The sequence below is a fragment of the Pithys albifrons genome, chromosome 1 (assembly GCF_047495875.1).
Source record: "Pithys albifrons albifrons isolate INPA30051 chromosome 1, PitAlb_v1, whole genome shotgun sequence".
In the NCBI taxonomy this organism is placed as follows: domain Eukaryota; kingdom Metazoa; phylum Chordata; class Aves; order Passeriformes; family Thamnophilidae; genus Pithys; species Pithys albifrons.
Genome location: NC_092458.1, coordinates 318,604 through 342,330, shown reverse-complemented (window position 1 = coordinate 342,330; position 23,727 = coordinate 318,604). Strand labels below are relative to the sequence as shown.

The window sequence follows — 23,727 nt, the reverse complement described above, 5'->3', positions numbered from 1 at the left end:
ATCTATGCAGAGTGAGCTACTGGTTTTGGAGGTTTTCCTCCTTCAAGACAACCAAACCCAAGTGCAATAGAACTGCTGGTGTGCAGCCCATTTACCTGGAAAAAGGTAGTTGCTCATCTAAATGGTGTGGGCTAAAACTGGTTGCTTCTGATGGTGCCAGACTGGAAGGAAAGGTGTTTTCTTGTGGTGGTGTGGGGAAATTCATCGTTTTGTCTCTTTAATGGTTTATCAGATGAAGAAGGAAACAGATGGAGCACTGTTTGTTCTAGGCATTGTGCTCTATTTAGTAATAAGATGAAAATTTCCAATTAAATATTTCAGTTTTCTAAGGCATGACCTTGGAAATGTGTGATGAGCAAGCAGTCATCTGTCAAAGGTGTCAGTGTGCAGTGTATCAGATCTCTGGTTTCCTAAAGCCACAGAAAGTTTCCTTTTCTGCTACTGTCATTTCCCAGTCTCAAGGGGACAGTTGAAACTCCTGAGGTTTTGTGGGTTTCTTTCCTTATTTTGTTTTATTTGATTAGTTTGGAGGGGTTTGTTTTATATGTTGTCTTAACTCCCAAACTTTCTGCTTTTTTTGGCACTACTGGAAGTCATTCTGCCAAACCTCCTGAGTTTGAGAACCTGAGACATCTCTCAATGGTATGGTTCAGTAAAGCCAAAGTTGATATTGGCTTATCAGTGTTTTGGTACAAACACAAAAAGCACCCTAAAAATGCTGAAAATAAGCTAATCTGAAATATTCTAATTAGGATAACTAACGATGCAATGTGATGCTTATGAGTACTTTTGGCACCTGCATATGAACCAATTGGTTTCAGATTCATTGTCACTACTGTGCCTGATAACAGCAGAATGTGGTCTATAAAAGACCTCCAAGATGTAAAAACTGCAAAAAATTGGATGGGTATTTGCTTCCTAGGAGACTTCTTAATTTTTATTTCTCAATACAGCTTGGCAAGTACATACAATTGTGCCTTATAAGTATACTTCAGAGAACATTTGTTGTCTTTGGAATTCCATTTGGTACAATCTGTTATCTATTTTATTGAAGTACTTTGCAAAAGAGCAAATCCCTCTGCATACATTTTCAACGCATTTTTCACTCTGGGAAGGTGTTTACTTGTGCATTGTACTGAAAAATCTTTATTAGTTTTTTCCAGTCTTTCTGAATCCATCTTGATAATTGTTTTCTTTTGTTTCTATTAGTCTTCAAAAACCATTGTAATTTGAAAGGGCTTTACTATTGAACATGAAAGCAATGGTAAATGTAGGGGCATGTCCTCATAATTAAATTGTTAAGGGTTATTTTCATTATCACTGCTCATACTTGTGTTCTGGAGTGCAGGTGGCTGTTCTTGTATTTTTGTAGTAAATGCACAAGCATTTCACCCATGTGAGACAAACAGAGAAGGTGGCAAGCTCCCTTTTTGGAGTATAGTTTTAATAATTCAAATAATCAATCTCTTTAATGAAGATTATAATAATGTTCTTAACTTTAGGAGTACATCTTGCCTGACTGGAATGTTCTTTGAATATTAATTTAAAGCTGTGAGTAGATTACTTGTGCAAATAACCTGCAGTGTTCTAAACATTACTCTATGATGCCTTTGATTCCAGTTGAATTATCATCATGATTTTTTTCAAATACTAATATTATTTGAGTAAAATCATTAAACACAGCTATGGTAGTTAAAAATAGTGAACTTGACCATATTGAGGCTAAAAAATTACATTTTTGGGGTTTTTTAACATGTGAGTCAAGCCATTCTGAACTGAATGTTTTGAATTGAAATGTGTATATTTCTCCTTTTCTCCCTATCCTTTTACTACTTTGAATTAGTTTTGCTTTTTCAAGAACCTTTTTATCAAAATCCATATTGCATTTAATGTGTAGTGCTACATATCATGAAATCAATATGAAACTGAAAGGATGTGTTTGAGCAAAGGGAGATGTACCATGGACTAGGTGTGTTTTGTTGAGCTGCTGTTGGTTTGTTGCCATTCCAACAGCAGCCCCACTGCATCCTCCCCACAGGTGTGGATGGTGCCCAGGAAACTGGGTCTGATGGTCATGGCATTTTGTATTTAAAGTCACTTGACATCTTCATGTCAATATTATTCTGCTGCCACAGTGCAAGCACACATGGCACACTGCAAGTATATGTTGCTTTCTTACCTTAATTATTTCCTTAGACTTTAAAATAAAAGGGTTCTTTTCATTCCTTATGGAGAAAAGCTATGAATGCCTTGATTTTAGAGCAGGATATATAAGTGTAATAATTACTGCACCAAGAAAACAAAGCACAAACATGGCCTTTCTTCCAAGGAAAAGGTTTTAACATGATATTACTTGAATCATTCCCTCAGGATTTAAGTTTTCAGAAGCTGTGTAAGAATTGCAGCAGCCATAGATCTGTATTGTCAAGGAAAGTTAGCATTCCTGTATTTTCATTTAACTAAAATGGCATCTCCTCATCAGTCCAAAGAGATCCATGGAAGCAATTTAGAGTATCAACTTCATTATAATGAAGGAGAAACTGTTAACGTGGATACCACCATGTGGTACCGACAGGCAAGTACTTTAGTTTGTGGAATGGGAATTGACTTATCTGCTGAGTGTGCATTTGGACTTGTTTATAAGCACAAAATTATTGCAAGATAGCATATATAGTGTGGCACATAGTCTGTGTTTTTGTAAAACTGTCCATAAATATTTGAAGGAGAAAGCCCTTCTGTTAAAGCATATTCTCACCTGTACCTGTATGGGAAGCTGCAATGTTGCTCCCTAATGTCTCAGTCATTTAGAAAGTGAATTTAACACAGTTTAACAAACATTGTCATTCTTTGAAGAAGAGAAATTGCCCTCAAAAGCAGTTACTATTGCCAGTACTGTAAGGGTAGCAGTGCCTGTCTTGCTGTCCTTGGTGTTCTTTGATAAAGAGGATCCTCCATTGCTGAAAGAATTTCTAGTCGTGACTAATTCTCATACTCTGTTTACTATTTATGTTATTGAAGAGTGGTAAGAAACAAACAAGCAATTTGAGTTGGGTTTTTTTGGTATTTTGTTTGCGGTTTTGTTTTTTGCTGTTTGTTTTGTTGTTGTTTTGGTGTTTGTTTTGGTGTTTTGGGTTTTTTTTTAGTCTGAGTAACAATTTTTATTAGAGAGGATGAAGGATTTACTCAGAAAAATGGTCATCTGTGGAAGTTTGTCATTGTTATGCTCTCCTATATAATTTCAGTTCCCATGCCTCCCTTTCCTTGTGTTCTCTGGGCTTGGCATTCACTATGTTAGACCTCTCTTTCTTTGCAAATTCATTCTTTGCCTTTTCCTGTTTCTTTATGTTGTCACCAATATACCTCCATACTTGAATATTCTTAGCAGTTTTTATAATGCAGACCTGTAACATAAGCAAAATCTGAAATTCTGTGCTTAAAGAATACGAGTCTAAAAATAATCAGGAACTGAAGCAGATTTTACAATGCAAGGAGATCTCCATGGGAATTGGTAATAGCCCAATTCCTTTTGTGAATTGTCAATAATATTTACTGTGCCAGACACTGGAGGGAATCTGGTTGCATTTGGAGACTGAGAATCAGTCTGGGGAGGAACTGCCTTTCTTCCTTATACTGCAGAAGTATGTAAGTTATCTAAGTTAATATTTGCACAGCTTCAGAAGGAGGGCATGTCTATTCACCTGTGCAGGAACATTTTAGTAGATTTTTTTTTCTTTTATGCTGAAGACTTTAATTATAGTTAGTTGAGGATAGGGAGAGTTGCCTTTTTTAATTTAAATTTTATGACTTTGAACTCTGGAAATTTAGAATGGCAAAATGTAATTAAGTATACCTGGATTTTTGTGCTCCACTTCTCTAAAGGCAAAAGGATTTTGGAATGGGAAGAAGGAAGATCTGGGAGAAATTTGAAAATCAAATTGAGGAATTATGTATGCCATTGCATTTTACAATGTTGTTTTTGGTTGTTTTGTTTTGTTTTGTTTTTTTTAGAAAAGGGAGAGGAGATGACGTAGAAAAAAATCAAAATAAAAAGTTTTCTGAAATCCTACTGGAATGAAAAAAAAGGGCAGACAAACCCATCAGTTTGGCATAAAAAAAATTACCTACCTCAAAGCAAGTAGATCTTACTCTACAGAGTCAGAGGAAATTGGGGCATTCTGTATTTGGGGAATAAATATTCCCTAGGGTTAACCATACTGTTAAGAAAAGGTGGATCTGTTAAGACTTCTCGTTGCTTCCTCTTTGCAGGATGACAGGGTTTTGAGACTATTTCATCTCTGGAGGCTGCATTTTTGAGGAAACAAGTGCCTTGGACTGCCTCATACCTTTCAGCATCAGTAGGGAAGAATGGGACTATTTTGGGGACTCATTTGTGCATTTGGCAGATGGTGGGAACTGTGCAAAGAGCTACAACTGCTGCTCCTTTGGGTGGGTTTTGCAGAATTGCAGTCCTTGCATATTTTCCTCATCTTTATAAGGCATTAGAGTTTCATACTTACTTGTTGAATGGACTTAATCTAGGATCTCAGTCATTTCTCAAATTCACTGTTGGCTCAGGTTTGGGGTTGGTTTGGTTGGTTGGTTTGGTTAATGGGTGTTTGGTTTGGTGTGTTTCTGCTTTGATACTTTATATGGGCTTCTCAGGCCACATTTGGAAATCTTCAGATTAAGTCATTCAGTACTACCTGAAATAGTGGTTACAACAGAACTCTTCTCCAATTCACTTAACATATTTTCTCAGAGAGTAGATTTTAGAGCACAGTTAGTAGACTGTTCAGAGGAACAGGTACATATTCTGTTATTTTTGTAGAAACAAATTTCTTTTTAATAGTCATCTTTTATCATACAGCTGTTTTAATAGATGGTTTAGAAACTTCAGTGTAGGATAGGATTCTTTTTCTCCAGCAGCTTATTAAATTGGCCTCTGTTAAGTTTTATTTTCTTTCATATTTCCAGGAGAAGATTGATAAAGATCAATTCTTGCTTAATATTGGAGATTAAAAATATCTAACTGCTCAAATGTTAGAATGGCAAAAGGAAATTGGGTGTTTATAATACAGCTGGTTCCTGCCTTGGGAGATAAATGGAGCTGTAAGTCAGTACAACTACAGGCTGCACTTGTTATCCCTTTTCAATACCCTCTAACTAGTGCAGTTTGGCTGTGGTGGTTTAGAGGCTGTTATGATGATGGATTTTATCAGATGACTCACCCACCTCCTCCTACTCTTCCTGGCCCTTGAGACAGTTCATTCTTTATTTTCTTAAAAACTGGATGTATTTGTTACAGTCAATTAGCAGTACAGTTCAACAAATAGTATAGGGAATCTGAAATGAAAGTTCATATCCAGTGTATCTGACCATATACTGTTTGCTTGCTTATAAATTGGATTGTTTTATTTTATTTGTTTGATTAAGTGAGTGGAGAAGCTGTAGGTTGATTTATTTTCTCTCAACTCCCTGGAAGTCATCAAAGGCAGCTCATATTAAAAAATAGGAAAAGAAACATTTCTCAGAATTCATGTTGTTGGCAGATCAACTGTCACCTGATAAGAATTTTAGATTGTCAGATAAGCAGTGGGAAATATTGTTGTAATCACCACTACTGGATAGTAGGAATGATGTCTTTTTAATGTCAAAAGAATACTGATAAGTTTTTCAACACGTTGACCTCTAAGAAACATTAAAAAAAAAAACCACCAAAAACCAAACCAAAACAACAAAAACTCCCAAACCAAGCTCTATTTATTGGTTTGGGCTAATAGAGGTTTCCTAATTTTAAACTGGGACTATTTAAAACACAGATTTTGTGCCCAATAATACTTATAACTAAGCACAAAAATTTGCAGGGAGGAGGGAGAAGGCTGGAATGGAAGGAATTCAGTGAAGGTTTTGTTTCTCCATTAGACACTGGGATTCAGTCTGTAGGACACAGTGATAATTGCTAAAAAGATGGCAGCACATTGCCTGTGAAGTTCCTGAAATGCGATGGGCCACTACTGATCTAAACTTTTTAAGTAAAAATAAGCCAATGGAAATAAAGTTGTTATGAACAAAATTAGCCTTTGCTATTGCTTAGTATTTTACCCCTTTTGAGATTTGAGGATACACAATATTTGTCTTCTGAGTTCCCCCGACACTTGGGCAAGGAACAATTGCTCATTCTGCATGTGGATGCTCAAGACCAAAAAGAAACTGGAACTGAATTGTATGTGTCCATTTAGTTCTGTGGTATGTGACTGACCAGGCAGTTAATGCCTCCCTGACATCCGATCCCGGATTAGTACTTGGATGGGAGACCTCCTGGGAAATGCCGGGTGCTGCAGGTTCTAGTCCTGAGGACTTCACTGGCACTGTCCAAGCTCGCTCGGCCGTGGCAGATGAACCTCAGGACTGAAACGGTGGGGCCAGTTCTGTGCATGCTGAGCCTCACCTGAAATCCACTGCACAGGCTGGAAGGGCACGTGGGGACAGCCCTGCCCAAATCTGCGTTCGTAAAGCCGAGCCACAAACACACACACATGTGATTGACCAAATATTTTTGAACCTGAATAAGAAGTGGAAACACAATTATCTCTGTTGAACATGGGTTAGCAGTTCACTATCTAAAAAGTCACAGTTTTGACAGGAGACCATGAAAAAGATAAGGCAAAGAGAGAATGACCTATGATCAAGGAAAGAAATAGTGGTCCAGGTTGGCAATTGAATTAGTTGGAATGAGGTGAACAGGAGAACAAGGTAATCAAGAAAACAGAGGCTAAAGGAAGCTTAGGAAAAGTGTGGGCCTGCTGCTGAATGGAACAGAGGTCCCAGTGACAAAGCGTGTGGGAAAGACTTGAGTGCACAATGCCTTGTCTTTAGTTCTCAGTCCAGAAGAAACAGACAAGTTGACTTTTGGTCTTTGAAGGCAGACTTGTTTAGAAGGTAGATCCAAGGCAAAGGTGGCTAAAGCAGTGACCATCTCCCTTCCCTGTGCACAATGGCAATATGCAGCACTGGGGGCACTGCCTGTAGTGCCAGTCGCCTTTTAATCAGCACTTAGAGCTGGCTGGTTGACAGAAGGAAATGGACATGTGCCTACAACTAAAACTATCTGTGCAGGAAGTAGGGACGTGTAAGATGCCATCAATTAACTGCAAGAACAGTTAGCAAAATACCAAGAGAGCTCAGAAAACCTGGACAGACTTCTGAAGGCTGTGGCATGAGAGAAATGCTGGTTGGGTTGAATGTGGGAGAAGAGGATAAAGTAGAGTGAAGCAATAACTTTGGATAGATGCCAGCAGAGGAAAACACTTGACTGGATTTGCAGTTGCTGCCTGGAGGGATTGGACAGGACCTTTTTCAAAAGCTATCAAAGGTTGAGCATCCACAAGTCAGGTGGCTGCAGAGCAGCTGTTCATGGGATCCCAGTGGGAAGCAAAATACTGACCAACTTTTTAGCAAGGCAATGTACCTACAAATAACCTAATTCTGTTAGAGCTGAGCCCCTGATGTCCCAAGCAATCTTCCTGACCTCCTTTACTTGGCCATATTTACTGTAATCTTTGATTGGCTTTATCTTCCATGTGTTTTATTTCTGACATCCATTTTATTGAGCTTTAGGTGAAGCCAGTAGCAGGGGTTTTTTAAATCCCACTTAAAGCATCTATGTGTATGCAGAGATTGTGATTTCAGTGAGCTGGAGTGCTTCATGACTGAGGCACTTTGGAGGCTCCTGGGTGTTGGTGGGCATCAAAGAAAGTAAAGGGAAAGGCAGGGTGATGGGGACACAGCAACACCCAGGCACGTAAAACTGAAAGAACTTACCAGCTGCTCAGGTGGGGCCCTGAAAAGGAGATTAGAGAAGTTTAACATACCACAGATTCAGGGAGTGGAGGGTAGTAGGAAGAAGTCAGGAAAGAGCCTGGGGAGAGCAGGGGACCTGTAGGTTGTTTATTGAACAGGTTGAGATGAGAACTGTTGAGGGAACATAACAGTTTTGACCACATAGAGGACTACATTAGCAGTTGTAGTCAGTGATTATCCTCTCTAGTCAGCAATTGCGAGACACCATCTGGAATACAATTTGCAGTTTGGGGCTCCCCAGAACAGGAAGGGCATTGCCATACTGGTAAGATCTGCAAGTTGCACTATTTAAACCAATGTTCTCCTTTTTTAATTCACTTGTGGCATCACAGGATAACACCATTTACTGTTTAGATGTTTTGGTTTGGGCTTTTTTAAGCCTTTGAATACCTGGTGCAGAATTGTATATGCATTCCTTACTAATTCTACACTAGTGTAATATTAAATGCATACTAATTACAGGAAAGATTTTCTGATTTTCCTTCTGTGAATGCACTGAATAGTCCCAGTTCTGAGCTGCTAAATCTGGGCTAAGCATGATTTGAATTATTGACGAGGACAAGCAAAGATGGTTTACCTGTTGTCCAGAACTACTCAGTTGTCTGCAGTTTCTTATACTGATCTACCACAAGATTTTCTTCTTGAATGCAATCTCACAGCCGGTGGATAGATTTATTCTCCTTTGTCATGCCTGTGTCAAGAAATACAGCAAATATAACAAAATAATTGTACTTACTGGTGTCTTGTATTTTTGGCACAAAATCTCAGTCTGTTAAAAGGTTCTTACAGATCATTGAGCTGAATCTCCAGATTAAAAGCTATTATTTTCTTGCTTATAGGAAATTGAAAAATGAGCTTCTGGAAGTGAGAAGGAAAGGTGGAAACTGTCACTGTCAACAGGACAACAGCAGGATCTGTGTTCGCTGTCAGAAGAGCCTGGGCCTAATCTTTGACAGAGGAGACCTGTGCCAAACCTGCAAACTTCGAGTTTGCAGTAATTGTCGTGTGGTGGGAACTGATGGGCAGTGGAAGTGCTCAGTGTGTGCCAAGATTGCGTAAGTTGTGCAGCTTTCATAAACATGTTTGGAGAGTAAAGCCCTGTAAGTAATTTTGTGCTGCTGTTGCTGTTGTTCACCCCCTTAGCACAAAAGCATTTGCACAGCAAATACACAGGGGAGGAGGCTCATGGTACTGGAAAGCAAAGAATCTGTATTCTAATGCAGGATATCAAGTGCATAAACAAGAAGAAATGTTGTGTGTTATACTTGGTATCTACTAGGAAGAGTAATTCACTTGAACAGTGCAGTAATATGGGATTTTTTAGCTTGATTCAGTGAAGTGAACCATGAAGTGAAGAAGAAACGTTGCACAACAAAACTCAGGTACCCTGATGCAAGAATGGTATAAGAAAGAGATGTGATAAAATAATCATGTTAAAAGGGGAAAGAAATGGAGGCATAATTTTGTTTTTACAGACTGTCAAACTAATAAGATCAGAAAGGTAATGCTTTCTGTAAATTGTTTCAGGGAGTGAACCCAAGTTGCTACTTATGTTGGCCTTTGGCCACCTAGACAGTGAAAACTTAGTACAGCAGGGCATATGGTTTAGGGTTTGTGTCTTCTAACTTCAGCTTTAGAAGGTTGAATCTATTTTTAACTAGATGTCTTAACCTTCTCTGAATACAGTGGGGCACATCCAAAGGACAGTGTCTCACCTCAATATGAAACATGTTCAAGTATTTGATTTGTGAAATGATTTTATATTGGTACAAGCCTGGCTGAGCTCCTTGTAATTTGCTTCAGGCAGTTCCTGAGATGATGTCAATGTTGTGCCTTTCAGAAATGATGAGGTGCAGGTGAGATGACAGAATGGAGAACAGCAAACACAATACTAATTGTTAAAACTGAAGAAAATAAGAACAAGGGATCTGTTGACCCTGTCACACTGCCTTTAATTTCTCCAAATATACTGAAAGAAATGATTGCTGTGTTGTTCAAAAGCAGAGAGAAGATGACAGGATGATGAGTAAGAGTTGGCTCAAGAACAAATAAAGCCAAAACCAATTTAATTTCCACTTTTGATAGGGTGACAGAGGAGGAACTGTTGATGTCTTGTTCCTTGACTTAAGTTAACCTTTTGATACTTTCTCTTGTGCCATTCTAATAAGCTGACAAATTAGAGGAGCTATGCCCTGGAATCAGTTCTGCCAGTGTGATTGCAGGGTTGCCTGGAATATTATAAAGCTCTGTTCTCAGGGTAGTTATGGACATTTCACTGTCAAAAAACCTGAAGAAAACAAAGCAAAACAACAAGACAAAAAAGAGACACATTAAAAAAACCCCAAGTAACAACAAAAACAACAACCAACCCACCAGTGGTATAGAGCAGAATATTTTCTGGCTTTTTGTGGTTAAGTATTTTAGTTCAGGACCTTGATTCAGCAAATGAGTTTCAGTTACACCTGCAGGTGACATAAAACTGAGAGGTGCTCCAGACGAGCTGAAGGACGTGATTAGGATTCAAATAGAGAGAAGTGGTTTGCAGGAAAAGCAAGTGTTGGCTCCCTATGGGCATATGGAAGTACTACATTTGGGAAAAAATGCAGCTGCAGAAGCACAGGAGAATAAAAACAGCTTATGCAGCTGTTCCTTAGGAAAGCTGGGTATTGTGCTGAATAAAAGCTGAGCAGGAATCAACAGTATTTTCCTTTGCAGAAAAGTCAGGCATCACACAGTGAGGTACAAGCTAAATTATGGCCAGCAAAATATACGATACAATCCTGAGTACCTGCAGAGTACCTGCCCAGTTTTGTGTAGCTGGCTGGAGAAAGTTCAGCAGAAAATAATGATCCCAAGCCCAGCACACAGTGTGCCCAGAGTAGTGAAGGAGTTGGAAGCATTTGGCCTAGGTAAGAGAGGGCTGAAAATAACTGAGTTTTAAATCTATAGAAGGCAGCCACATTGAGGAGTCATACAGGCTGTTCTGTGACCTCACTTTGGGTAAGAAAAATAATGTGATACTTCAATTGCAGTGAAAGGATTTAGGTTAGATAGTAGGAACATTCATATAACTTGGAAAAATTGCAAAACATTGTTTTAAAAACAACTTGGATAAACCTTCCTTTGGGATGATATCAGTAAAGATGGCCTGTTTTGGGGGCTGAAAGATCGATGAGGCAAAACCACACATCACTCCTGCTCCTGATTGTGCTACAATTCTGTATGCCAAGCAGTGATCTCAGATTGCTAAATTTACTTCTATTTCAAGCTTTTAATTCTGTTTGAAGCCTGTCTTTAAGTTATTACAAACCACAGTATGATTTGCTTGCAAAGTGCAAAACTTTGCAGGTGCTCAAGTTTCTCTTTGCTGGGTATCTTTATTAAATTGAAATCTATCTCTAGCCTTTCTTTTTGTTCATATGCACTGATTTTGCAAGACTATATGACAGTTAATGATCTGTACAATGTCTTTTAAACAGCTGGGAGTACACAGAGAGATTATCTTCTGTGTGGGCAGCGTAGAGATGAAAGTATGCAACAGTTACATCATTGTGCATAGTTCTAGTTCAAATTATTTCAGTTCTGCTTTTCCCTCTCTCAGGTGAGAGATTCAGGGAAAATCGGGATTTTGGGGCTTTTTGAATTACAGTTGATGGCAGATCTGATTGTTAATGCATGTACACCAGATGAAAAGACAGAAGGAAGAAGAGGAAATTATTCAAGGTTAAGAGAGGTTTATGATGTATGAGTAGTGAACAAAAGCAGGAGGAGGGGAAAAATCTTTCGCTCTGTAGCACTGATCTGCATACAGTGTTTGTGTCTGTCAAATAGGACTGTTTTACCATTCTACTGGCTTTGCATAGTGTTGGAAAAGTTTTATTATCCCCCCCTCCCATTTTTTTTGTTTCTTTTAGAAGCCTTGATGAATGAGATCAGGTTGGTGTTGGTATCTGTATAGGCTCAACACCTGCCCTGTTATAGCCAGGTTATACTGTTGTTATAATGTATATGGACGTTGCCATACATACTGTGAGACCCTTAAAAGTCGGGGGGAAGGGCTTGTGCCCTGTGTAAACTCTTTCCAGATTTGGTGCTGTACTAGTTTGTGGCTGTTCTCCCAAGATTGTTCTCAAGTGTGTCTGTTAAGTGCCACTTAAGGTGATGGTCACAGCAGTAACCTGTACCAGTCCTGTTCCACACTCGTGCATTAGACCTGCAGGAATGGGTTCAAAAGCAAGTTTTTCAGAATCGTTGGAAAACCTGCTGTATTACATCTGGTGTCAGTGAAGAACGTCTGATACTGGGGGGAGAGTTCATTTAAAGAGAACCACGGAAATCCCTTGAATTACACAGATAATTCAAAAGGTTGCTGAAACAAGAAAATAGTACCAATAATAATTCAAAAAAAGGATAATATCAGACAGCTTCTGCCTGTTGTTTCATTTTAATACATTCCGGTCTTTCTTTACTTTCTGAGCGTCTTATTTTCTTCCTAACCTCTCATAGCACAGGAGTTTGGGGTACCTGTAGTACAGCAAAAGGACTTTCTGTCACATGTCCTGAGATCAAATGTTATTATTGCTTTAACATTTATAGTGGATTTAGGTCCAGCTACCGAAAAAGGTGTTCAAAAAAAAAGATTGTAAACTGCAAGTATGCTGACTTTGACTTAAGGAATACTACTAATTTCAAAATGCTAATTTTATGAATATATAATGAAATATAATATTATTTGAAGAAATTTTTTAAAAAAGAAAACAAAGCACAATATGTAGCATGATGGTGGCTGTAGGGGTGAGATACAAGTTTGTTTAATAATACAATCTATCTGTTTATCTGTTAGTCAGAACATCTACATCTGGCAGCAAGAGAATCTGACTTCTCCAAAACAATGGTTAGAGCATTTCATCTGCCATTTCTCCAGAAACAGAGTTGCCTGAAAAACAGCTTGTGATGGAGAAGCTCATTACAACACATTAATTACATTCTGAAATGCTTTCAGAAAAAGAGATTTAGTGAACTTGATGAAAGGCATTTGAATGTGAATAGTGAGAGATGTATCAGTATTTTTAAGTATAACAAACAGGTTTATATATGAATTGTCTTGGAGTTTGCAGTTACTCTAAAAGGATATCCCCCTTCAATGCCCATAAAGAGAAAATTACTGGTTTTTCTCCCTCATGGGTGTTATTACCAGCTAGAATAAAAAGTCATGAGATAAAGCATTTACAGATCAGAAGGATTAGAGCTAAGTCTTCAACCACTCTTAGCTTTGCAGTTCGTCAGGGCAGAGAACAACAAGGTCTTTACTGTAGCCCCTGTTATACTCCATGAGGGAAACTGTAATTGGTGATGCCCTTGAAAGAGGAAACTTCCTGCTCCATTCTCGGCATTCAAGGAACTGAGGTCATCAGGAGCTTTCAGATTAAGATCACTGTTTTACCCTCCATTTCTTCAAATGTCATCAGTTTATGCTTTTAATTTGGCAGACAAAATGATCAACAGATTTAGGGAAATCAAGTTCCTCTAGAAGGCTGCTGATGGGCCTGTTTCACATCTTGATGCTGTCTGCATTTCTCACTGTGTGCATGTCTAGGCACCTGTGAACAAGGCCTTTGTTTTGATCGAGTTCTCCTGCAAGATCAAATGCCTAAATAGTCCAAGTTATTACAGCAGGACAAAGCCGTAATGGGAAATTTATCTTCATCTTTGAAATAATTATGCTGTCTTAACATGTCATGAAAATTCATCAGTATCTTAGTAACATTTATTCCCATTAGAAACCTAAAAATAGAGGGATTTCCAACATTTTAATATGCAAATGCTTTTCAAATTTCTTACCTTATTTTTTATTTTAGTAACTTTTAAGCAAGTTTGCCTTTTTTTCACAGGTTCAAAAATATCTATTTAATAGCCTCACAGCATACCAAACATTACAGTGGAATTAATTTATATTATAAAAAATACTCTGTGGAATTGAATACATACAAAGGTCAGTGTATATGTTTTGGTATATTCAAGCATAGGCTGCATTTTATCCAGCCTTTCATCTTGCCATTTCTTCCCAAATTTTACTCCTGAGAAGGAAGTAAAATAACTTGAGGAACAGAGGAGGGAAAAGAAGCAAGGCTAAATCTCTTGGATCTACTGTGGATGTGGGTTAGACTGGATGATCAAATAGAGAGTGAAAATGTTTTACCAATGTGCAGCTTTGCTCAAAAGAAATAATTGAAAGTAACAAGTGGAACTTTCCATCTTAAATTAATTTTTTTCTTTTTAACTGGTCATTTAACCATGAAGTGTCTTGCAAAAATGAGAACAGAAAATAATGAGCTGAGTATTTGACACAGACAGGCCACAGGTTATATTCCATTTTTAAACTGAGCAGGGTTTTATTAGAGTGAATCTATTTAGAAGGAGACCATAGAGAGAGAAGCAGTTACATGCTCCCTCTCACATGGTGATGTGAGTATATAGATCAGTAATTAATGTATAAAGACTTTAGCAGATACCTAAAGAATTTGGTACTAAACTTAGTTATTTGGATGTGAATTTTCCTAGCTGATTTGACCATAGGAAACAGTAATCATGCAAAAAAATTACTGCTATTACAATATATAACAATTTATTATTCCTCTTTCTAAAGCTACTGACTTCAGGACCTGTTGCACATCTTGGAAAGCCAGTCTAAAGACTCTTCTGGTAGAAATTACACATATTTTTTTTACATTTTATGTGACATGCTGAGAAAGTAAAGAAAATGCATGCACATACCAAGATCTACAGTCAGTATGGACCTTGGGCCCCATTTACAAACAGCAAATCCAACCCTGCAAGCACTGATTTGATGTGCTGCTCAGTAAAGCCCTTGTTTCTTTTCCCACTGAAACCATCATTTAGATGGAAAGGGTTAGATTAAATCCTGTGCCAGAAAAAGAAGAAATGTGCAATATCACAGTGGGAAAGACAGCCTGCCTCTGTCATAATTATGAATGCATGAAAATAACATTATTATAAGACTGTTTAAGTTTCGCTCATCAATTTTTGATTCAGAATGTCAAAGGCAATTATGAAATTCAAACTTCAGAGACTTAGACAATCATTTCATCTGAAGTAATTTCTATTTATTTGTAGAACAAAGATTCTTCTAATAGGTACTCCTGACACATATGAATGAATGAATAAGATAACACAAGCACTGGTCTTTCTGTGAATCATTCAGTATACACAAAAAAATACATCCTGTAATAATGCACTAGAAATTCAAAGCTGCACAGCTTAGGGGGTTTTCCCCTATTTCATTGGAAAGTGATATTTTTGCAGAGTCAACCTATTGGGTAAGGCAATATTTGCAAGCAAAGATTGCCAGCAGAAATCAGGATTTCAAGATAGACAGTAATACTGATGAAAACAAGGATGGAGGTCTGAAATGGGTATTAAGCCCTCTAGACTTGTTTCATGTGGCACTCAAAACAGCTGGCTGTCAATGGCTGTTGTTTTTTCCCTTTCACTGTGGATAAACAGGATTGGCCAGAGAAGTGAAACACTTGGATTAAACAAGACAATACTGCCTTTATTTGCCCTGTTTTGTGCCTCATTTGAGGGAGTTTTCTGTGTTTTACCTTAAACCTGGTTCTCTTGGTGAACTCACAGTGGAATGAGTATGGGCATCTTCAAAGTAGCCCTGCCAAGGAGTTGGCACTTGATTGAAAATGTGGATCTTATTGCTGCTTAATAATATCAGTCTGATGAAGAAGATGGGCAATTGAGTTTGCTATCATTACCTGAACAGGCACATGGTTCAGCTCCTTTAGGGTAGAGATTGTCACACTCCCTTGTCTGCCCAGACCTGCACAAGGGATTTGCACACTCCTCTTCCCTTGGGTGCCCAGTTTGTGTTTGGCAGAGCATGCAGCAAGGTGCTAGAACTTGCTTGGCTAAGCAAGAGGGCACCAGCTGTGTAATTTGGGGCTATTCAATGGTAGCAGGTTACAGATGGCAGAGATTAGTAAGAGAAGTAGATTGCTTTTTTTATCCACCGACAGAAGAAAAAGGGATCAATGATTGTTGCAAAATGGACTAAACTATTCCTTCCCTGCACATCTTTATAAGACCATGAGGTAAAAGAGTATTAGGTCAGTAGTTACTACTACATGGTGAGATGTAGAGGAAGGTGGTGAGAGGAAGAGAAAGTCCTTCTCCACACTACTCATTCCTTACTCTGACCCTGGTGTGGGCCTTTCCCATCTTGCAGGCTGCTCCAGAGGGAGGAGCAGAAGTGGTTGGGATTGAGTGGGGACAGAGAGAGGGAGACTGATGGTGAGCTCCAAGGTTGCAGGGATACCACAGTGGAGTGGAGAAGGAGAGGAAGGCCCTCTCCTAGGGAAGGATGCTGGGGGAGTACCTCCCTCCACCAACAGTGCCTCTACTGATCCTTCCTCATACAACCCAGCACTCCATCCTCTTCCTTTCCAGTCTCTGTCCACACCTGCCCCAACCATTCTTCCCTTGGCTCCAGCTCCTTCAGTCTCTCCAGCTCACATAAATCATCTTGAATCCTTGGTCATGCAGGGTCAAATCTCCACATCAGATTATAAAACTAATATATGTTAAAACAAGTAGACACACTGATCTCAACCACCATTCCACCAAGGCTGAGGTCCCCTGGGCCCTTGTGATGCAGGAGGCACCAGGGAGGTTTTCTTTTCCCTCATCACTCCACATCCAAGGACCCTGTGGCAGAGAGCTGCCCCTGCATGAACCTCAGCAGCCCAGGTGACTGTCACAATCAGGGTTGAGTGTGGAAATAAGTACAAGGTTTGGTTGTAAAAGCCTGTAGGCTTGTGACAGGGTAGCTTCCTACTCTGCTGAAACCCTGGGTGTAGGTCACGCCTTCTCCTGGATTGTCCAGGCTTGGAGAAGGGTGAAGCTGTTTGTCTGGCTAAGGGTATGGGCAGTGATCTGTCTGACCTTAACCAAGTTCAGGGTTTCTTTTAAGCTGTTAGGGATGAGTGAAATCTCTGACCAAGGGAGTAAGAGCCTGTGTGGAGTTTTATGGTCAAACCTGGTAGTAACTGAGGAAGAAAACAAATGAACCGTGTAGATCAGACTGCCATGTGATATGTCATTTATATTCCTATTGAATCCGATGATGTAGTGAAAGATCTGAAAGGTTTATGATTTGATATGAAACATTATAGTTGCCATAAATCTTGGTATAAAATACTGCACAGGGGAGTGTGTGCTGTAAAGGAGTTGTGAAAATACGTCTGCAGAGAAATAACAGTTTCCACACTAGTCAGACCATGCTTAGTTTCTAATGAAGTGAATCCTTTCCAGTGCTTGTGACCAACAGAAGTAACTTAAAAATTCTCAGTGGAAGCATAAAGATTGCATTTACTGCCTTACTTAATGACTGAGTGATTGTGATGATGAATTATAGAGGGTTTTGTTACTAGGAGTCTGAAACAACGAGATAAGGTAATAATCTATTTCTATGCTTGGGGACACGTGTTTTGGATTTTGATTTTTCAAATCTTTTTTTTTTTTGTGAGTCATGCAAGTCATGATTCATTAATAGGTTAGGAAAAACTGATAATATCAGGGGTTTTTTCACCAGTTGGAGGATGCTATTCTGTAATTTTTAGTATTTTCTCAAGTAAGACTCTCCATTCAGGGATGACTCAAAAATAATTTAATACCAAAGATATTGATCAATGTTCTAAATCCATCAGTAATAATTTTTGTGGAAATCCATTTTCTCATTGAACAGTCAGCAGGAACATGTCTAAAGCTAAATCAGTTTTTAATGTTTGGAGCTTATTAGTTTGTTTATTCTCTTTAGAGAATTCATGATTAGTAGCTTTTTGCAATCAACTGTATGTAGTGAGGCAGTAGAGATGGTCATAATGAAACTAATTCAAGGAAAGGCTAACAATCAGCATAAAAATATACCCATGGAAAACAGCAGTGCCAATACAGGTTTTCCTCATTGCTAGTATAGGTAAAAGAATTTGAAACCAGAAAAAGAAGCATTATCCGGAACAGCAACAAAGGCAGATTTTCCTTCTATGAGCCTCTTGCACATTGTTAATCCACAGCAGCACTGCCATGTGAAGAAACTACATGTAGTGTTAGCATATAAAACTAGAGATGAAAAATACAAATATATCTGCAGTGACCAATCTATAACCAGGTTGGGTCCATGAACTGCTGACTGCCCTGACAGGAGGAGCTTTAATGGGAGTTTTTCTCCCTCTGTCCACTGTTGCTCTTTCTATGTTTCTTTCTGTTTTGGAGGTGATGGAAACTGAGGTTGAATAGTTCACAAAGGACTAGGATGACAGTCTGTTGCATGTTTTTTACAGAAATTTGGTAAAAGTGGTTGAGAGGCTTTTTTGCCATGTAAATTTCCATATACTGAAAATTGCTTTCCATTCACAAAGTAAAATGATATTTTTTCTGCTATGTGTCCTATTATCCCAAGATTTGTAATCAATCTCTTTACTCTTTACTTTAAACTGTGCAAATGTTGTCCAGAATTTGTGAGCATGACAGTTGAATGATGAATAGCAGTAGCCTTGGCTGGCCAAGTTTGTTAATGTATGTTTGTCTTTGGCCTTTTTAATTCTCCCCATACAGACAGCTACGGATAGTGACAGGAGAATGGTTTTTTGAAGAGAGAGCAAAGCGATTCAAGCAGGCAAATCTTGGAACTGATGTTGTCAGACAGTCTATCCTACGCAAATTCCCAGGTAGGGGCCTCAGGAGAGAGATTTGCTTGTGCTTCGTACATTCGTACCTTGTTTCCTAAGGGTTTAACTTGTATTTTATTCTTGACTGTGGAAGTTGCAAGTATAATCAATATTTTAATTTTGTATTTGTGTGTTACTATGCAGTGATTTGTGAGTGATTAACACGCAAGGAAAGGTAAGACCTATATGGAAGAAGTGTCTCTGTGGAAATAGAGAGTTGATGGAAAACTCACTGTCCAAACAGGTGGACAGTGTTACCCAGCTGCAAAGCCCAGTAACACAGGCTCTGAAAGTTCATTCTCAGTTTCTGCCAGGAACTGTATGGACAGATCTAAAAGCAATCAGTTTTTGACTTTGGCTCTCTCTTTTTTGTCATGGTGATGTGTAAAAATACTCAGTTTTTCTTTTTCAACTCTGAATGACAAAGGTAAACGTTAACTGGTGCTGTTTGCTGGATCATGGGCTGTATCCAGACTGGCCAGGTGTCTCCAACAAATTGCACCTGCAGTTTTAGGCACAGTAAAGAGCTTGGCTGCCTTCCCCCAGCACAGAAAGTGTACTGTGTCTGTGAGCTGCTGTGGCACCTTGCATGGTACCACAGGACCACTGGTCTAACAAATAGGAGTTTTTCCTTGATGCTGATGCTTTGTATTCACTTAACTCCTTCACTCTGCACACAAAGCTGTTAATTAGGTGGTCTCTTCAAGATGTACCGTTACTTGCAGTAGGAAGGATGCAGGTAGGTAGTAGGGAGAGGGGACTGGAAAAAATGCCTGGTGCAAACATGCTGCTGGGCAAAATACAGATCTTGGCAATATTACTGTGCTTCAGAAGCTGTAATACTGGACATATCTAATGTTCTTGATGCTATGCCACTGGTCAGATTGGGTATTTCATGATTTGTTACTTTGTTATTTGATAGATATATTGAAAAGTATATTTAAGCCATTTTCCCCATACTTTGCTCCTAGTTGAACAAGCACTTTAATTAGGAAAACATTCCTTCATTCAACACAGAAAATATTGTTCATTTCAAAATTAAATTTCAGGTCTTCTGGTTTTATTGAATGTTGTTAGTGATAAAAAAGATAAAAAAGAAGGGTAGTTCAAGACAAAAGATGATAATGAGAAACATCTCAAGCTACTTAAAGTTTTATTTTCTTTTAATAAAAGGAAAAGCCTAACAACACCCAGGGTTTTTTCATTGTATCTTATCATATGATGGGGCTTTTTAAAATTATAAAATGGAAAATCTACTTTTCTAGGTTGTTTGACATGTGCTGTGTTTTTGTGCAAACATTCACTTTTTATTTTCTTTCCCCCTCCACTGCAGATCCAGTTTCCAACACAGATGAAGAAAGAAAATTCAAAGATCAACCCCAGGAGAATGAAGAAAAAAAGCCACATGTATCAGTCTCATCCACAAATGGGCACAAGTCAGTCTTCAGCAGACCTAGAAAAATAGGGTGAAGCTTTTTTTTTATTTTTGCTGGAAAGTAAAGAATTTGAAAACAGCTGTATATGGTTGAAAACATTTTCTTTTGAGTTTTTCCAGTGTTCTACATCAGCCCCAGAGTTTTCTTACTTTGTGAAACAGCCGTCATTTGAAAGTGTACTTATTATAAATAGGTTGCTGTTTCCTAGGAAATGCAGCAACAATTACTCTTCAGCTATAAAGGCAGTAGAAAAAAAAGTCAATTTTAACCCTGGATTTTTCTTGTTTATACTCAGAAGTAACAGGGTGTCCTCAAAGGCAGGTTTGCTGAGGAAGCAAATATGAAAAATAGCATTTGGAGGGCCAGTTTTTATGTATACTGGTCAGTTTTACTCACAAGCCAAGTTTTCCTTTAGGTTTTAGCTGTGCAAATGCAGCCTGACAGTGTGTGTGGGACAGTGAATGAACAGACATGCTGCTGGTCATCCTGCAGTGTTTAACCCCAGTCTGGTTATGCCCTTAGAGGAGCCCTCACTCACTCTCAGGTGGTGTGGACAGATGCATTGAATATGCGGTTGCACAAGTGGTGTCTGGTCCTAACTTGGGGTTATTGGGGGAAAGGGAACAAAAATTAGATGGATGTTCATATCATGGCTGGAGCTACATGAGCTGGTAATTGGAAAACTTTATTTCTGTTGAAAGGCAGAATGCATTTTTATTATGGGTCCTAAATACAAGGTAGGTGGATGCTTTCTGCAGCTTTTTGAGTTCTGAGGAGAGCAGAGTATGGAATTGTTTCAGTGATTTCAGAAATGAGCATAAGTGATTTTTCTCTGTTTAATATAGGGGGAAAGGGCATCAGAATGCCCCTGGCTTCTCAAATTATGGTGAAGAAAGAACCAGCTTAGAGATTCTACTCTAATAGGACCTAGATTTTGCTCTAAGTCATGCTAAATGGTAGCTATATTAAGAGTGTATTAAAGTTTACTTTTTCTATCCTCCTTCCATTTAAATCCTTTGTGCAAATCTATTAGTCATATTCCCCTACGAGAATCAATTATTTTTATAACTGTCTGTTTCTTTTAGCAGTGCTCAGTCTTTCTCTGTTTGTGGCCTGAAATGGTTATTTTGTTGGTGACATTCCCCATAACAGAAATTTAATCCTACAATAATTTGACTTGCTTTTCCTGATATATTTTGTGGCCTTCTTTAGAAGTCATTAATTATTCCTCCTCTTCCTTTCTTGCTGCTTCTTCCTCCCTCGGGTTCCACATTCATGTATCTCAGGAGTGGATTTGTTTTAAGGAGGCTCTTTTGGGGCCAGCTGCTACTGAGTGTTATGCAATACCTTATCAGTCTACTGTTTTTAAGGTTATGAAAAATACTATTACTTTTCAAAACATTATTTCATTCATTTCTTTCTAATAAGGCCATGTTTTGCAGGGCAAGGGGGTGATGATATGTTTTTGGAAAATGGTATGTTTGGGGCATTGATGCATGTAATTGTAGAAGTATCTTCAAGAGAAAATATGTATAGCATAATTTGCTGGGGTAAAGTACACATAGTCAAAAATGCTTGTCTAGAGGAATTTTTACAAAAGGCACTTCTGGTTCAAAGATGGAAGTGGCTACATAGGAGGGATCAGTTTGTAGTAAGTATGATGCTTTTTTCTCCCCACAGGAATCAGTTTGATAACCAGATTTGGGGCACTGTTGATCCTTATATCCAGAGTTGTCCATAGGTTAGACAGATGAGATTAATAGAATGTGCACATCACAACTTTAAAAATCTTTTATTCCCTGTTTTCATCAGGAAGATGATCAGGGCAGCTACCAAAGGAGAAATTACGTGTGCAAAAGATGGAGATGAGAGGAACACAGGCTCAGAAGCTGAAACCCAAAGTCTGCGTAGTGGCAAGTCGGCATCGTGCTCTGAGAGGTGGGGCAGCTCCTGCTGGCACTGACCTGGGATGTGTGCAGGGCACTGTGTTGCTTTGTGTCTTTGAATGCTTGGCATTAATACTTCCTGAGAAGTAGAGCTTATGTTTACAAAACAAACAAACAAAAAACACCCCAAAAAGCACAAAACCCCAATAAACCTAAAAATTATCTCCATTCATCTTAATTTACTTTCCTTGTATTTGGCTGGTTACTGATGTCAGTACACTGGTCTTTGTTTTCTGGCTTTTAATTGATGATCTGTGTTCATGTTGCAGAACTGAGTCTTTGTTTTTCTTCAGTAATGACATAGTAACTGATTGTAATTTATATTTTCTTCTTCAAAGGCTCAGTTTGCTCTTCTCTTTCCATGATTATTGTCCCAGTTATTTCTAGTAGGTTTCCATTTAATCATTCTTTTGGGCTTAAGAGATCACAGAATCACGGAATTGATTGGGTTGGAAAAGACTTCCAAGATCATCAAGTCCAACCCTTGGTCCAACTCCAGTCCCTTTACCAGATCATGGCACTCAGTGCCACGGCCAATCTCAGTTTAAAAACCTCCAGGGATGGTGAATCCACCCCCTCTCTGGGCAGCCCATTCCAATGCCTGAGCACTCTCTCTGCAAAGAATTTTTTCTAATCTCCAACTTAAATTTCCCCTGGCAGAGCTTGAGCCCATCGTGCCCCCCTGTCCTATTGCTGAGTGCCTGGGAGAAGAGACCAACCCCTACCTGGCTATAACTTCCCTTCAGGCAGTTCCAGACAGTGCTGAGGTCACCTCTGAGCCTCCTCTTCTCCAGGCTGAACACCCCCAGCTCCCTCAGCCTCTCTCCCTCTCTCTTATTGCCTCTGATAACATTATAAAAGGACAGATGCAACATTCCTCTCATATACTACCTTCAAAATTAAGCCAAAATACAGTTTGCTTTCTTCTTGTTTTCATTTGGATGGTCTACCCTGGGTATAGATCCACATTCAGCTGCACGTACCTAGAAATTTTACAATTTGGTTTGAAAAACTAATAATTATTTCCTCTAAGTTCCAATAGAAATTTCTATCTCTAAAACTGTTCCTGAGAGACTCCAAATAGATATACAGGAACACAGGCTAAGAGGTAAAAATGGATCATCTGGAAGTTGAATTCACACACAGATAAATCTTGTTTAAGCAATTTCAAGATGTTCTGCAACAAGCCTCAAGCTGATGGTGACAATCTTGTTGAAATTTGCTAACTGGTTTACTTTTTTCCACTGGATGCTGCAGCACTTACCAGCCAATTCAGCTTCAAGCTAGTTTTCTTCTTTAATGCATACACAGTTAACTATTTTTGTTTCACTTGGCTAATTAGTTCTTCTGTATCTAATAAAATTAAAATCTGACTTCTATGAGACCAGAAGTAGCACTTTTTTAACTTATTTTTTATTTCTTTTACTTTTCATTGAATAGAGATGAGGGAAGGATCTAAGAGACTAAACCTCAGGAATCGGGTTTCTGTGCTGCTTAACCCTGAGATTATACAATATTAATTAGGTAGGTTTCTTTAAGAGTTTGCCAAGATAAGGACAAAGAGATGCTTTTAAGAGATCTGTGCAGCTCTTTTGATATGCAGACTGCAAGTAGGTTATCATGCAGTTAACCATAATTGAAGTGAAATAATTTTGATTTTGAGTAGTGGAATTCAGCGCCTGGTAAGCTCCATGTACAGACTTAGAAAGACAGAGTGAAGTAGTCTATAAA

The 23,727-nt window shown here is 38.7% G+C and overlaps 1 protein-coding gene across 1 annotated transcript in view; it reads left to right on the top strand.

Moving 5' to 3' along the window:
- The window catches only part of SYTL5 (synaptotagmin like 5), an 88,909-nt gene that overhangs the window by 25,546 nt on the left and 39,636 nt on the right, over window positions 1-23,727 (top strand). Inside the window, exons 3-6 of the mRNA XM_071553334.1 lie at window positions 8,700-8,915; window positions 18,502-18,614; window positions 19,948-20,080; window positions 21,863-21,988. Coding sequence (XP_071409435.1) covers window positions 8,700-8,915; window positions 18,502-18,614; window positions 19,948-20,080; window positions 21,863-21,988 — 588 coding nt within the window. The remainder of the gene's footprint in view (window positions 1-8,699; window positions 8,916-18,501; window positions 18,615-19,947; window positions 20,081-21,862; window positions 21,989-23,727) is intronic.